The sequence below is a fragment of the Benincasa hispida genome, chromosome 11, assembly GCF_027475165.1.
Source record: "Benincasa hispida cultivar pf3 chromosome 11, pf3_genome.v1.1, whole genome shotgun sequence".
Classification (NCBI taxonomy): domain Eukaryota; kingdom Viridiplantae; phylum Streptophyta; class Magnoliopsida; order Cucurbitales; family Cucurbitaceae; genus Benincasa; species Benincasa hispida.
Window position 1 is genome coordinate 18,808,868 of NC_143488.1, and position 15,474 is coordinate 18,824,341.

General features: G+C 34.5%; 1 protein-coding gene across 2 annotated transcripts; it reads left to right on the top strand.

Moving 5' to 3' along the window:
* Window positions 1-9,665: 9,665 nt before the first annotated feature.
* LOC120091934 (putative serine/threonine-protein kinase PBL23) lies at window positions 9,666-13,488 on the top strand. Of its 2 annotated transcripts, XM_039050103.2 has the most exons (6): window positions 9,666-10,087; window positions 10,431-10,566; window positions 11,403-11,584; window positions 11,685-11,874; window positions 12,217-12,608; window positions 12,951-13,488. In XM_039050103.2, exons 2-6 carry the CDS (start codon window positions 10,443-10,445, stop codon window positions 13,263-13,265), a joined length of 1,203 nt encoding a protein of 400 aa, XP_038906031.1. In that variant the 5' UTR covers window positions 9,666-10,087; window positions 10,431-10,442; the 3' UTR covers window positions 13,266-13,488. The 2 variants fall into 2 exon arrangements, with proteins under 2 accessions (XP_038906031.1, XP_038906032.1); XM_039050104.2 differs by lacking the exons at window positions 10,431-10,566; window positions 11,403-11,584 and having other exon boundaries at window positions 9,744-10,087.
* Window positions 13,489-15,474: the final 1,986 nt, after the last annotated feature.

Below are 15,474 nucleotides of genomic sequence, written 5' to 3' on the forward strand. Positions count from 1 at the left end.
AGACAATGGGTGGTCGACAGTGGGTATCAGCAGTGGGTACCAAAGCATATCTAACGATAAAATGATTTTTGTCACACTAAGCTTTTAGAATAAGAGAGTTTGTTTTTTATTGTAAAAAGGAAGAAGAGGAAAGGAAGGAGAAATCCAAGGGAATTAGGAGGATTGGATGAAAATGGAGGAAGGAGGAAAGATAAACTTTAGGGTATTCGTGAGTCGGGTTGGATTGAAACACTTTTTAGACTCAACAAAATTTTTGTGGTTATAAACTTCTTCAACCCAAATAACCTTATTAAAAAATGAATCCAACCCAATCCAACCATGAAATACTTGGTTTGAGCTAATTCAGGTTACTCAGGCCATTGATTTAAAATTTTGTTCTAAAAAGAAGTAGAATGTAAATACGTAAAGATCTGATTTAATTATTTTCATATATTGAATGAAGATTAACAATTCGATTTTAATTAATATAATGAAAGTTTTCTTTTCAAAGTGCTAAGAAACTACTTTTAAGAGTTGTTGGAGAATAAATTATTTAAACATGAAATTAAATAAAACTAAAATCAATATAGGTATAAACAATTGTATTATAAGTAACAAAAAAAATATATTTTTAAAAAAGTTATAATAAGTTCAAGTTGGTTTAGATTGGTTTGGGTTATATTAGGTGAACCTATAAACCATTTCAATCCATCAAATCTTTATTTATTTGAAGTAAACCCAACGCAAATGAGTTGATAACCCAACTCAAACCGCACGGGTTGGATTAGGTTGATCCATTTTTTTAGGTCTTTTCTGAACACCCCTAATAAAATTGAAAAAAAAATTTTAAAAGTCATCAATGGTTGTTGGTCATAGATGAGTGACCAATAGTCACTAGTGTATGGCTGGTGGCAATTATCGATAAAGGCAGTCGCTGACTAACAACAATCTTTATCGACGATCAGCTGACAGCGGGCGTCACCAACAATCATGATAGTCCTCCAACAATGGTTATCACCGATGACCAATGATAAAAGGTAGGAGTTTTTTTCTTCTTTTGTCAAATTCATGGCATTTCATTAAAAACCTTCAAATTCACAATAGGAATTTTCTTAGTTAAAAGATAGGGAAAATATCAATTTTGATCTTGAACATATTAGATTTATTAATTTGAATCATAAGCGTTCAGTATTTCATCAATTTTGACCTTAAAATTATATAATGGTTGTTATTTTAATCATAATTCAATTTTCACTAATTTTCCTATTGGTTTTTTTTAAAAAAAATATTATATATTTGAATGTATAGAGATTAAATCGTTACAAACGAAAATTCAAGGACTAAATTATTACTTCTAGGAAAAGAATTAGGAGTTATTTTTAACCAATTATTATATAATTAATTCCTTTTTCTTGAAGGAACTTGTTTCCTTACGAGTTTCCCCCATCTCCATCCTCTATTTAAAACAACTTCATTCATCACAAAAATAATACACAATTTATTTCTTAATCCTAATAATTCCTCCATTACAACTGCAACTCCTTTCTACTGCCGTCGGACTTATAATTAAAATGTCTTTAATTTCCAACGCAGAATTTGAATATCCATCAGTAGACTCTAAGCCAAAACGTGAGGTCATTGTTAAATTTGATGAGAATGAGAATTTGAATTTTTTTTTAATTTATCGAAGAACTCGAAATTCAGCTTGCTCAATTCGAGCATAAGCTTTGGTTTGATGAACATTATCCACTTCAACAACAAGAACACGAAGAATATCAAGAAGAAGATGAATATGAAGAACACTTCTCTGAAGAAAGCTTTGATGAGAACAAGAATCAGAATCAAAATTTAATTTTTTTCAAATTTATCGAAGAACTTGAAGTTTAGAATGCTCAGTTTGAGAGTAGGCTTTGATTTGATGAACATTATCCAGCTCCACAAGAATATCAAGAAGAATATGAATATGAAGAAAATTTTCCTAAAGAAAGCTCCGCCAATTGTTGAACTTTTTTTTTCCCTCTTCTTTGTTTTTTTGTTTCTTTTTTCTTTTTTCAATTTGATTTTGGATTCATCTTTCTCTTTTTACCAATTAATTGTGTATTTTGTCCCTACTTAAATAATCCATCAATATATTAGATCATTTTAAAATACGTTTACCAATTTTAAATACAACTGCTGATCATTAGTTACTAAAGTTTAAGATTTTAAATCATTACCATTAATTCTCTCTTGTTTAATTTTCTTCATAAAGTTGAACAACAAGCACCCATTATATTAAAATATAATTTTATAATATTAAAAAGGTATTAATACTATTTTAACATTTTATAAGTAATTATATAAATTTAGTCTTTATATACAAATTATTTTTAAAAAATATAGACATTAATTACATATCTTGGTCTAGAAAAAATAAAAACAAACGTAATTTACATATCTAAACATAAAGATTAGTTCTTTCAAATTTTAAATATGAAACGCTGGTTTGTTAATCATTTTATTTTATTTTATTTTTATTTTTTAAAATTAAGTATATAGACACTATTTCTAATACTAAATTTCTTCCTTTATTATTTACTTTTCACCAATTGTTTAAAAAATCAAATTTTGAGAACTAAAAAAAGTAGCTTTCAAAAAGTTTTTTTCGTTGTTAGAATTTGGCTAAAAGTTCAACCGTTGTACTTAAGAAAGATGCAAATCATTGTAAAAAACGTGGATAAAATAGGCTTAATAAAAAAATTAAAAAAAAATGGTTACCAAATTGGACATTAAATTTTTTGTATTTAATGTCTCTATTGTTAACATGAACATAGTTGACGTAACATAAAATGGTTCGATTACCTCAAGCTGCATATATTGTAATATGTTTAAATCTAGATTTTGGACAGAATTATTTGAAATTCTGAATGAATATTATTTGAAAACAACAGGTTTATGTTTTCTTTATATCTAGATTTTGGACAGAATTATTTGAAATGAAGATAAAAATATTAAGAAATATAGTGTACCATATTATAAACTGAATTCATTTTTAAAAGTATAAATATTTATTATGTAATGTATTATGGGAAAGTATGGGATTGAACCTCCAACCTCTAAGGTCGGAGTGCATGTCAATACCATTAAGTCGGGCTCACTTTGACGAGAATGAATATTTCAATGATTAATTCTATGACTATTTTTTTAAATTAAAAATATAATAATTTAAAGAAGTATTTGAATTATGCTAGGATATATAAACATAAAGATTAATTATTTCAAATCTTTAAATATTAAATGCTCATTTGGTAACCATTTTATTTTTGTTTTTGTTTTTTAAAATTAAGCCTATGAACACTATTTCTAACTCTAACTCTAAATTTATTCCTTTGTTATTTACTTTTCACCAGTTGTTTAAAAAATCAAGTCAAATTTTGAGAAGTAAAAAAAGTAGCTTTCAAAAAGTTGTTTTTGTTGTTAGAATTTGGCTAAGAATTCAACCATTATACTTAAGAAATATGCAAATCATTATAAAAAAAAAGTGGATATATAGGCTTAATAAAAAACAAAAATAAAATGGTTACCAAATTAGATATTAAATTTTTTGTATTTAATGTCTCTATTGTCAACATGAACATAGTTGACGTGACATAAAATGGTTTGATTACCTCAAGTTGCATATATTGTAATATATATGTGTATGTGAAACCTGGATTTCAATTTCCCTACTTAAGCAGGTAATTAAGAGAATTAACTAGGTATAAGTTAATCCTATGTTGAAGAGAAGAAAAATTTAAGTGTTGAATAGATTTTCCTTGAGTAGCTTTGAGATAAGCCTTAAACTAGTGAAAATTTGGCTAAGGGTAAAGCCAAAAGAAACCATGCGTTTGGTGTTAACACATAAGACGAGGCTGAGTAGAGTTTAAAGGAGTTAAGCATTGAAGCCAAGTGCAACCATGCTTTGAGCTTATCAGGTATGGATGCATGTTGGCCGAGGCATTGGCAAGAGACGTTGCCAAGGGTTACTCATGCATTGAGGCTGCATGAGCGAGAGAAGCTTGAGCTTAAGGTACTAGGCAGACGATCGTATAGCTATGGGTGGCACTGAGCGAAGCACTAGATGATCGTGTAGCTGTAGGCGGTGCTAAACTTTGTGAAGTGATGTGCTAGACGACGGAGCTATGTGATAGGCGATAAGAACTACACAATCAGCATAGGCGCTAGACGATAAGCATAGAAGCTAAACGATAGCGTTGGAAAATAGTGCTAAACGATGAAGTGGGCACTAGACGATAAGCTTAGGAGCTAGACGATGTGGGCGCTGGGCGATAGACCCAAGCGTTACATGATGGCGCTACACGATAGGCAGAGTGTTAAATGATGGGTGTTGCACAATAGACGCAGGCGCTGGGTGTTGGCGTTACACGATAAGCAGACGCATTAGACGATGGGCGTGATGCGTTACACGATAAGCGTTAGTGCTACACAATGGAACTAAACGATAGGCGCAAGAGCTATACGATAGGCTATGCGCTGAACGATGAGCGTTAGCGAGTTCGTTATCAGTGAGAGATGCATGCGATAGTAAGATCATTGAGAGCAAGATATCACTAAATGATTGAGCTATACAATTGGTCATAAGTGTTATGTGATAGGACGCAGGCACTAGACAATTGGCAATGGTGAGAGGGCTGGTTGTTAAGCAACAACGAGAGATTCATTAAATGATGGGGTTGTGCGATGAAGTTCAAGAGCTGCACGATAGACTAAACGATGGAGCGGTGCTGAAGCTTGCGTTATGAAAGGCTAATGAGCTCACCAGGACAAATGGCTATACCGAGAAAAGGTTGAGCTTAAGTTAGTAGGAGCTGGACGAATAGAGTTTCATGCAAAGAAAGTCTTATGCATGAGGAAGACAACTCATGTAGGTGAATGGAAAGGGAGTAGGTGGTGACAAAGCATGGTGCAAACAATTCAAAGTAGGAGGTGTCTTGCGTTGAGGCTTAGTAAAAATGAGAAGGATCAGTTCCTTTAACCTATAAATACCACCATAGAGTGTCTCTTCAATTCATAAGCCAAATCTTCTTCAAAGGATGTAAGGAAGAGTGTTAGAAGGTAGATTTAGATGAGACTATACGTTGATGATGAAGGCCATGCATTGGTAGCAAGACCATGTATTGGTCAAGAAATTCCAAGAGGAGGAGATGTTGTCAGACAGTGAAGTCTAGAAGTAGTATCAACTTGGGACGAGGAGTTCTCACAGAATACTCGTGCGTTTTGAATGATTCTAAAGCCACCTGAAAGCTCTGAGAGTCTGGTTTTCAAGGTAGGACTTCCGGAGAAGAAGCTTCAAGGAATCAAGCTAGAGAATTAAGAAAAGACAGAATGGTCGAGCTGTCGGATAAGCTTGAGCCAGTCTTGATGTTTTGAGAATTTCGGCCAAACCACGAGGAATTCTGAGCTAAGATTTTAAGGTAAGCTTCCTGAGACATTTTAGAGCATGTTTTTGTGGAAGGAAGTATCTTGAAATAAGCTTAGAACTATGAATAATCTAAGCTTGAAGTTGAATCTGGATTTTAGGTTTCAAAAGGGAGTTGAGGTAACCAAAGAACTTCTAGAAAGAAAGGTTCCTGCCTTATCAAGGTGAGTGGTATTTCCTTTAAGTCTTAAGCATATCTATTAGAGTAAATTGTATATGTTTATGTTATGACTGAGTAATTAACATTAGAATGAGATTATATATGATCAGGATGGTCAGGGGGTCAATAGACCTAGCTCCTAGGCCCCGAGTGGAACTTCACGGGATGGTCAAGGGACTGAAAGATCTAGTTCCTGAGACTGTGGGAGGAACCTTGTATGGAATGGTCAGAGGGCCGACAGGCCTAGCTTCTGAACCCATAAGCAGGAATCTATGTGCACATAGAAAACATGGGAAACAAAGGGAACGCAAGAGAGTAAGCGTTTATGATTAGTATCAGTTAACTATCTACCATGTGTGTAGATAGAGTTTGAGATCAAATTCATTCAAAGCTAAGGTTTGTGTATTAACCTCGTATATATGATATGCTTGTATTATTATGGCGTTGGGCGGTAGACCCAAGCATTACGTGATGGCGCTACACGATAGGCAGAGTGCTAAACGATGGGCGTTGCACGATAGACGCAGGCGCTGGGTGTTGGCGTTACACGATAAGCAGACGCATTAGACGATGGGTGTGATGCGTTACACGATAAGCGTCAGCGCTACACAATGGAACTAAACGATAGGCGCAGGAGCTATACGATAGGCTATGCGCTGAACGATGAGCATTAGCGAGTTTGTTATCAGTGAGAGACGCATGCGATAGTGAGATCATTGAGAGCGAGATATCACTAAATGATTGAGCTACACAATTGGGCATAAGTGTTATGCGATAGGACGCAGGCACTAGACAATTGGCAACGGCGAGAGGGCTGGTTGTTAAGCAACAACGAGAGATTCATTAAACGATGGGGTTGTGCGATGAAGTTCAAGAGCTGCACGATGGACTAAACGATGGAGCGGTGCTGATGCTTGCGTTATGAAAGGCTGATAAGCTCACCAGGACAAATGGCTATACCGAGAAAAGGTTGAGCTTAAGTTAGTAGGAGCTGGACGAATAGAGTTTCATGCAAAGAAAGTCTTATGCATGAGGAAGACAACTCATGTAGGTGAATGGAAAGGGAGTAGGTGGTGACAAAGCATGGTGCAAACAATTCAAAGTAGGAGGTGTCTTGCGTTGAGGCTTAATAAAGATGAGAAGGATCGGTTCCTTTAGCCTATAAATACCACCATAGAGTGTTTCTTCAATTCATAAGCCAAATATTCTTCAAAGGATGTAAGGAAGAGTGTTAGAAGGTAGATTTGGATGAGACTATACGTTAATCATGAAGGCCATGCGTTGGTAGCAAGACCATGCATTGGTCAAGAAGTTCCAAGAGGAGGAGATGTTATCAGACAGTGAAGTCTAGAAGTAGTATTAACTTGGGACGAGGAGTTCTCCTAGAATACTCATGCATTTTGAATGATTCTAAAGCCACTTGAAAGCTCCGAGAGTCTAGTTTTCAAGGTAGGACTTCCGGAGAAGAAGCTCCAAGGAATCAAGCTAGAGAATTAAGAAAAGGCAGAATGGTCGAGCTATCGGATAAGCTTGAGCCAGTTTTGATGTTTTGAGAATTCTGGCCAAACCACGAGGAATTCTGAGCTAAGATTTTAAGGTAAGCTTCCTGAGACATTTTAGAGCATGTTTTTGTGGAAGGAAGTATCTTGAAATAAGGCTTAGAACTATGAGTAATCTAAGCTTGAAGTTGAATCTAGATTTTAGGTTTCAAAAGGGTGTTGAGGTAACCAAATAACTTCTAGAAAGAAAGGTTCCTACCTTACCAAAGTGAGTGGTATTTCCTTTAAGTCTTAAGCATATCTATTAGAGTAAATTGTATATGTTTATGTTATGACTGAGTAATTAGCATGAGAATGAGATTATATATGATCGGAATGGTCAGGGGGTCAATAGACCTAGTTCCTAGGCCCCGAGTGGAACTTCACGGGATGGTCAAAGGACTAAAAGGTCTAGTTCCTGAGTCTGTGGGAGGAACCTTGTATGGAATGGTCAGAGGGCCGAAAGGCCTAGCTTCTGAACCTATAAGCAGGAATCTATATGCACATAGAAAACATGGGAAACAAAGGGAACGCAAGAGAGTAAACGTTTATGATTAGTATTAGTTAACTATCTACCATGTGTGTAGATAGAGTTTGAGATCAAATTCATTCAAAGCTAAGGTTTGTGTATTAACTTCGTATACACCATTTGAAATTCAATCTTTCAGATTTCATAACTTTATTTCTAGCATTCAATTAACTAAACTCCATTCAACGAATTTGTTCATAAACATCTTAACTTTTACTTACCTTAGAAATTGAGCATTACTCCCTATTGAGTTGATTGAAAACTTCCAATTTTTCTTCAAGCTAGCTGAGAACTCTCTCACTTTCTAAGCCTTCAAATGGTATCAATACTCCTTCTTGTAGGCGTAAGAAAAATTTTGGCAAACCATTCTCCTCCATCACTTGGCTAAATTATCTTTCAATTGACGTTTCCAAGGCTGCCACCTGGCTTACTTACCAATTAGTTAAGTTGAACTCCTCAGCTTAACTTCATCGCATGACCTTACGGCCACTTACGTCTTTTCTTGGTTGGCGCATACTTCTACGCATCTTCATATCTTATGAGCGACACCTTCAATGCATGATCTTCTGCTACCTCATTTGTCATCTTAGCCTCATTAGCATACAAGGTTGGTCGCATACTTTCTTCGTACTGCACTATCATATTTAGCCATAACGTCCCTTTCTTGGACCTTTGGCCCCATAGTTCAACAGAACTGGCCGCATGACACCTTATAACTCCAACGCATGGAGTTTTCTATTTTCTCTAAGTGTTAACTCTTTTCTACTTTACTCGTGAACTCAACATTCCATACTTAGCGTAATTCTTGCCCCTTTTTCCAGCTTGCCATTGTCTAAACTTCTCAAACTCTCTATGCATTAACGTGCTTACAACCCGAATGCATATACTCATAACACTTAGAAAATTTTTCTTCTATTAACATTTCAATCGCATCATTCATTTAGTATGTTTAGCTTACTTTTGCATTAATCTTGATACACATCTTCAATACATAATTAAGATAACTTAAACTTAATTAATTAGTAAAACAAGTTTAGGTGTTTATAGTAAGGGTATATAGATTTTGTTTTATGTTTTAGATGCCATGTATTAAGCAAATATGTGTTTGGTAGATGACTCGAATTTTGTTTCTAAAAACTTTCGGATTCGGTGGTACAAACGGTGCAAATTATGAAAACAACATTTTTATATTTTTATTGTATATCGCTTTTGAATTTTAAATTCTAAAATGAAAATTATATTAAATAAAGATAAAAACATTTAAAAGTACAATATATTATAGGGGACTTTCAAAAATAAAAAAGAAGGGAAATTATTTACACAAATAGCAAAATTTTAATTTACTTTGATAAAATTGATAAAGGCGAATAGAAGTTTATCTCTGATAGAAGCCCTTCATTAATAGACGCTGATATAAGTTTATCAGTGTCTATTAATGTTTTTTTTTCTTTTTGTTATTTTTGTAAATAGTTTGACATTTTTTCTATATGTGAAAATTTCCCTATATTAAATTATAAACTCAATTTATTTTTTAAATTATAATATGTATTATGTAATCGTATATTACAAAATAAAAATTTTATAATTTTTTAACAAAAATCATATTCATAGACTATGAAGAGATTTATAGAATAATTAGTGTTTAATTAATATTTGAGAATTAATTCGTTAATTATTTCCTTGTAAGGCTATAAATAGCCAACATAGGAATCTAAAATGAAACTTTTAATCATCCATTTCAAATGAACATCTAGTTCTTTGAGAGAGTTCTCTCTTTAGGGATAGATTTTCCTTATTTACCTCAACCCACTGCATCATAAATAAATTAATAATATATAATTTATTGTCAACTAAATATTAGTGGTTAACTACAATTAATTTTATGATTTATATATATATATATATATATATATATATAATCAAATAATTTTAAATAATTATTTAAATTATAATTCAATTTTCAAATCCGCTACAAAAGCATATCTAAAATATATGAAATTCAATTCTGTTTAAATTTTCTAAAAAGATGGGCCATGTTTTTTTTGACATACAAAGCAGGCCTTAAGTATGTATTCCTCTAATCTAAAGATGGTCAGCCCCTAGTTATCTCAGAATTCTGTGAAGGTTCTTCTTCCTCTAATTTTCTATCCAAGAATTTGTGAATACTTGTCGAACGTGAACCTCCCATTGATTTATAGTGTGGGTTGAATTTAGGGTTTTGGTGCAGCAACTGCCACCAGAAATTGGGAATCTCTGGACAGAGAAGCGTGAGAAACGCCTAATTTGGCTCAACAAGCTTTCTGAAAATGGAGGAAATCGCCACTTACACCATCCTTCTCAAATTAGCAAATTTGACTCAGTCTCTCTCAATTCCAAACTTGGGGGGTTTCCTACTCCAACAAAGAAGAAAAACAAGCTTCATGGTAAAACTTTAGCTCCTTTTTCCCGAGAGAGACCAGAAAAAAAGAGAAAATACGTCTGGTTTTTTTCTGGGAAATAGCTGTTTTTTTCTATCATATTTATCTTTTACATTGTTTTTGAAAAATTTTCCCCTTTTTTCATTTTTTGCCTTGTGGGGTTGAAGCTGAAGAGGGCATTTCTCATTGTTATGCGCTGACTTTGTTTCTTCCCCCTCCCCCCTCCCCCAATTGATCCTCGTGGTTTCTATTTCTGTATCTCTGTTGTTATGTGCTTTGATTTTTCAAGGATTTGTTCAATGCAAGATCTTGATTGTCATTTGTGACTGCTTTTGTGTTGTGAGAAAAGAGATAAAGGAAGATGAATTGCTTTCAATGTTGTATGTCAGAGGAGAAAGTCAGTAGGAAGTCTTTGAAACAGAGCATTAAGGAGTATCATGACACAAAAACTTTAGCCTCATTTGCCAACATTTCCTTTAAATCTGGTAGGTTCTGTCCCTTTGCTGCCCCACATTTGGATCCTGTGTGATATATATTTGCACTGGTTGCATGTGACTTGTTTGGGTGCAATCAATTTTAATTTCCTTGTAGGTTTTAGTAGTTGATTGGAATTCGAAAACGGGTTTTTGGGTTTGAATCTTCCTTACTCAAATGCGGCCTTTGAGCATTTAATCTTGATATTGTTTGAGGCATTTTGTGGTTTCCTTCTTAGAATGAAGTTATTTTTCTTAAGCAATAATACAGTCCAAGAATTCCCCTTGTAGTTTTTAGTAGTTCATTGGAACTCAGAATGTGTTTCCACTTTTTAGTCTTCCACACTCAAACATGATATTTGAGTTTGAGTCTCAAATCCTCGCTTTTGCAGAGGCATCTTTCTTTCTTTGAATAAATGCATATTATCATAACCCCTAAAACACACTTAGAATTTACCATGTAGTTTTTTAGTAGTTTGTTGGAATTCAGAATGTGTTTCCAGGATTGTATCTCCCTTGATTGAGTATGGTATTTGAGCTTCGAATCTTTATATGGTAGAGGCGTTTGCTAATTCTTTCTCCAAATGGATTTATATTTCTTAATCACTAATACACCTAAAATACTTCCTTATTCTCTAACTATCTTTTGGGAGTATTTATTTCGTTACTTCAAACAATACATGTATAGAGTGCTTGATGGATTGGTTCCTGAATTATTTCAGCTCTCTTCCTAGTAAACACATTCTGAACCTTGTTTAAGACTTTAATTGTTTTTATTCTTCAAAAATTAGTAGTTTAAAACCACGGATAATATGTTTAATTTGAAAAACTTGACTGTGAACTCGCAGATAGCAGTCGGCGAAGGTACATAACTGAGGAGATAAAAAAGTTAGGAAAAGGAAACATCTCTGCACAAGTTTTTACATTTTGTGAGTTAACTGCTGCTACAAATAACTTCAACCACAAAAATCTGTTGGGGGAAGGTGGTTTTGGAAGGGTTTACAAAGGCGTCTTTGAAAGCACAAAACAAGTATCATGACATAACCTTTACTTTCATATATGCCATCTATGCAAAATAGATTTGTTGTTGAGTTCTCTACTTATTTGTGTTTTGGTTTTGTCTTCCTTAGGTAACGGCCGTGAAGCAACTTGACCGAAATGGATTTCAAGGAAACAGAGAATTCCTTGTAGAGGTTTTGATGTTGAGCCTTCTTCACCATCCTAATCTTGTGAATTTGGTTGGGTATTGTGCTGATGGGGATCAGAGGATTTTGGTTTATGAGTACATGGCTAAAGGTTCCTTGGAGGATCATCTTCTTGGTATGACTTGATGATTCATTTCACATTCAGTTAGGAGCTCGAAATATGTTCGAATTATATTAGAATTCCCAATAAATGTTTAGTTTGTAGGTAGTCCTACAAAAAGATTCCATTTAACTGAATTTATCTAGATCTGGATGTATTTCATGTTACATTACAAACATAACATGTTTCCCTTCAGAAGATGGAATTCCATGATTTACAACAGCCTTTACATATATTTTTTTTAATGTGATCTTTTCATTTTAATAACCGAAATCCAATTCAAAGGTGCTCGATCTTAAGCTTGCAACAACAAACCTTTTTATACTGGGTTCTGAAGTTGGAGCCTCTTATTTTCAGATATAGCATCAGATAAGCCACCTCTGGACTGGAAGACAAGGATGAAAATTGCTGAAGGAGCGGCAAAAGGACTTGAGTACTTGCACGAATCCGCTAATCCTCCTGTGATATACCGTGATTTCAAAGCTTCAAACATATTGTTGGACGAAGAATTCAATCCAAAGCTCTCTGATTTTGGTCTTGCAAAGTTAGGTCCTACTGGGGACAAATCTCATGTTTCCACTAGGGTGATGGGAACCTATGGTTACTGTGCTCCTGAATATGCGCTTACAGGACAATTGACGACGAAATCAGATGTCTACAGTTTCGGTGTCGTGTTTCTGGAGATTATAACTGGAAGAAGGGTTATAGACAATGCAAGACCAACAGCAGAACAAAATTTAATTACTTGGGTATGCTTTTTTATGTTGTATACACTTCTCTCACCTGCATATATATTTGATCTTGATATTAATGAAGAATTGCGTTTGGTATTGTGATGTGATGTAGTTGTTGATATCTTGTTCCCAACTTTAAAGAAACTATCTTAAACTTTTCATTTTGTTGTCATTTCAACGAAGGCTTCTTCTTTTCCTAACATTCGTCGATATCGATACTTTTGTGTATGACATTGAACTTCAAATATTCTTAAACTCAACCAAAAGCTTTGTAATCCAAACTTTCTAAGCTTGAACACTGAATAATTTGTTGAAACTAAAACTTGTTAGTTCTCAACCATGTTTACTTCATTATAGGCACAACCACTTTTCAAAGACAGAAGGAAATTTACCCTAATGGCAGATCCAAAGCTAGAAGGAAATTATCCAGTGAAGGCTCTGTATCAAGCTCTGGCAGTGGCAGCCATGTGTTTACAAGAGGAAGCGAGTACTCGACCATTGATCAGCGATGTGGTTACAGCTCTTGAATATTTAGCTGCAAATAAGGATGTCGATTCAGATGTAGATGATGAATCAGATTCGGGATCGGTATCAGGATCGGGTTCAGCTTCTCCTGATAGAAGTAGTACCAATGGAGATAAAAATGTTGATGTTGAGGATGATGGGAGGTGATTTAGAATTGGACAAAACAAATAAGAAAAATGAAGATATTATGGATCTCTGGCACTTGTGATTGGGGCAGTTTGTCCCTCATTTTCCTCCCTTTGTAATATTTTCCAATATGACAAGGCCATTTTAAGGATTTTGGAGTAATGTGCAAAACGTAATTATGATAAGGGCAGAAAAGTAAAAAAAAAAAAAGTTGAAAAAATCAAAATGACATAATTATTCTTTACATATTCGTGTCTGTGAATTTTAAGAGATGAAAAAGAAGGAATCTGAGACATTTGCATTTAAAACAAAGAAACAAGGGAAGTGAAAATCTAAGGCTTAGTTTGATAACTTTTTTGTTTTGAAAATCATGCTTGATTTCACACCTTTATATATATAAGTTTTTCACAATTTTTAAAAATATATTTGAAATTTGAAGTGCATAACCGATCAATTTTTAAGATAATTTTGAATTAAACATTTACTTGATTTATTTTAAAATTAAATTTATATTAACCAAGGCTTTTGTACCTCATATTTAATTCATTTACTGTATTGCTGCTCATGATAATTATGTACGAACGGGAAGTTTTAACATTCAATAATCACAAATTTGATTGCAGTTCAATTTAAAAAAAAAAAAATGATTGTAGTTACATTAACATGAATAGTCCTAAGATTCACTCATTAATATGTATTGAATGAAAAATTTTGGACCAATCATAAATTATTACACATTTACCAAATTAATGACGAATTTACAAATCATCTAAATTAGAACTAATTAAAAAATTGACATGTGTCCTAAATTGAAATCGAAAACATAAATTGGCAAATCCCGATGATGCCACTTGTATTTATCATGACCGTTGGATAGAATCAAATAATTTAATTCAATTTGATATTATTATTTGGGCTAAAGTTCAATTGAGTCCAAAAAATAGGCTTAGTTTGACCCAAATGTCAAATATGATCCAAATGTAATCAGTTGGGCTCAGGGGCAAGGTCCATGGACCAACCAAGCCCAAACCCACAAAGTCCACCTATGAACTCTATAAATAGAGAAGTTCTCTTCATTTGCAAAGGTCAGCAATTTTACACTCCAGAGAGCCTAGAAGAAATTTTCTACGATAAAAAAAACTCCTTGACTCCTGAAGAATGAACCACTCGTTGAAACTCAAACTCTGAAGATACAAAGGTTCTTCAAGGACATCAAATTTCAAGAACACTACGTCCTTCATGTCACAATCGCACCTTCATAAGGGTCTCGAGGCGATTGTGCGGCACTTGTCCCGCCCTCGAACAAGTCAGCCAATCGAAATCCAAATAGTCAATGGCACAATGGGCATTTCAAACAACCTCCACCCCTGTTCTTCAAAAAAGGTTTTAGAAAACGGGTTTAGAGGAAAAGGTTTTTGCAAACATATGAAAGCATGTGTAAATAATGAACATTAGCCATACAGCTAGAAAGCAATAAGCAACAACAGGGCTTTATAGCATACAACTCACTGGTATGGGGATATGATGATTAGTCTTACCCCCATATAGTGCATTTTAAACAAAAATACATCTGTCACCCTTGCATATGGAAATGGTCGAGCGGTCACACACTAATAAAAGTACATAGAAAGTAAACTACTTAGCAAAAGAAAATACATAAGATAAAAGCATAGTAAAAAGAGGTGGAGGCGGACATGCGGCCATGGACAACACGTCCTGGACAAGCATGACCGTGAAATTCTCCCCCACTCAATTGGTTAACGTCCCCATCAACCGACTCGGCTCAAACTCCGCAAATTGTTGAGCAATTTCCTTGAGGTCTTCTGCGCGCTCTCAATGGACTTCTCTATCTTTGAGGCTTTTCCACCTCTCTAGGAACTCTTCCCAGCTTGTTCCTGGTCTTCCAACTCTGTCACTTCTCCCAGCAAGTCTTTCATTGACTTCTTCCTCTGTCATTCTCTTCGTCGTACCAGTCAGATGGGTCACCACACTAGATCACTCTTCGGCATGGTCAAGATGATAGGGTTTCAGTCTACTTACGTGGATGACAGGATGAATCTCCATCCACGATGGTAACTGCGCCCGATAAGAGGCTTTCTCAACCCATTCGATTACTTTCGTCCTCTAAAGCTGCTCGAGGCAACTTTCTTTTTATCCTCGACTTCGAAACTGTCCTAAGCACAAGTTTACCCAAACTCTATCCCCTGATAGGAACTCTCGGTGTCTAGGC

Bases quoted from the DNA above. Each gene is read 5' to 3' on its own strand.
- LOC120091934 (XM_039050103.2), top strand. From the start codon at position 10,443: ATGAATTGCTTTCAATGTTGTATGTCAGAGGAGAAAGTCAGTAGGAAG. The intron at 11,875-12,216 runs GTATGACTTGAT...TCTTATTTTCAG, and splicing joins CTTGGAGGATCATCTTCTTG to ATATAGCATCAGATAAGCCA. The intron at 12,609-12,950 runs GTATGCTTTTTT...ACTTCATTATAG, and splicing joins AACAAAATTTAATTACTTGG to GCACAACCACTTTTCAAAGA.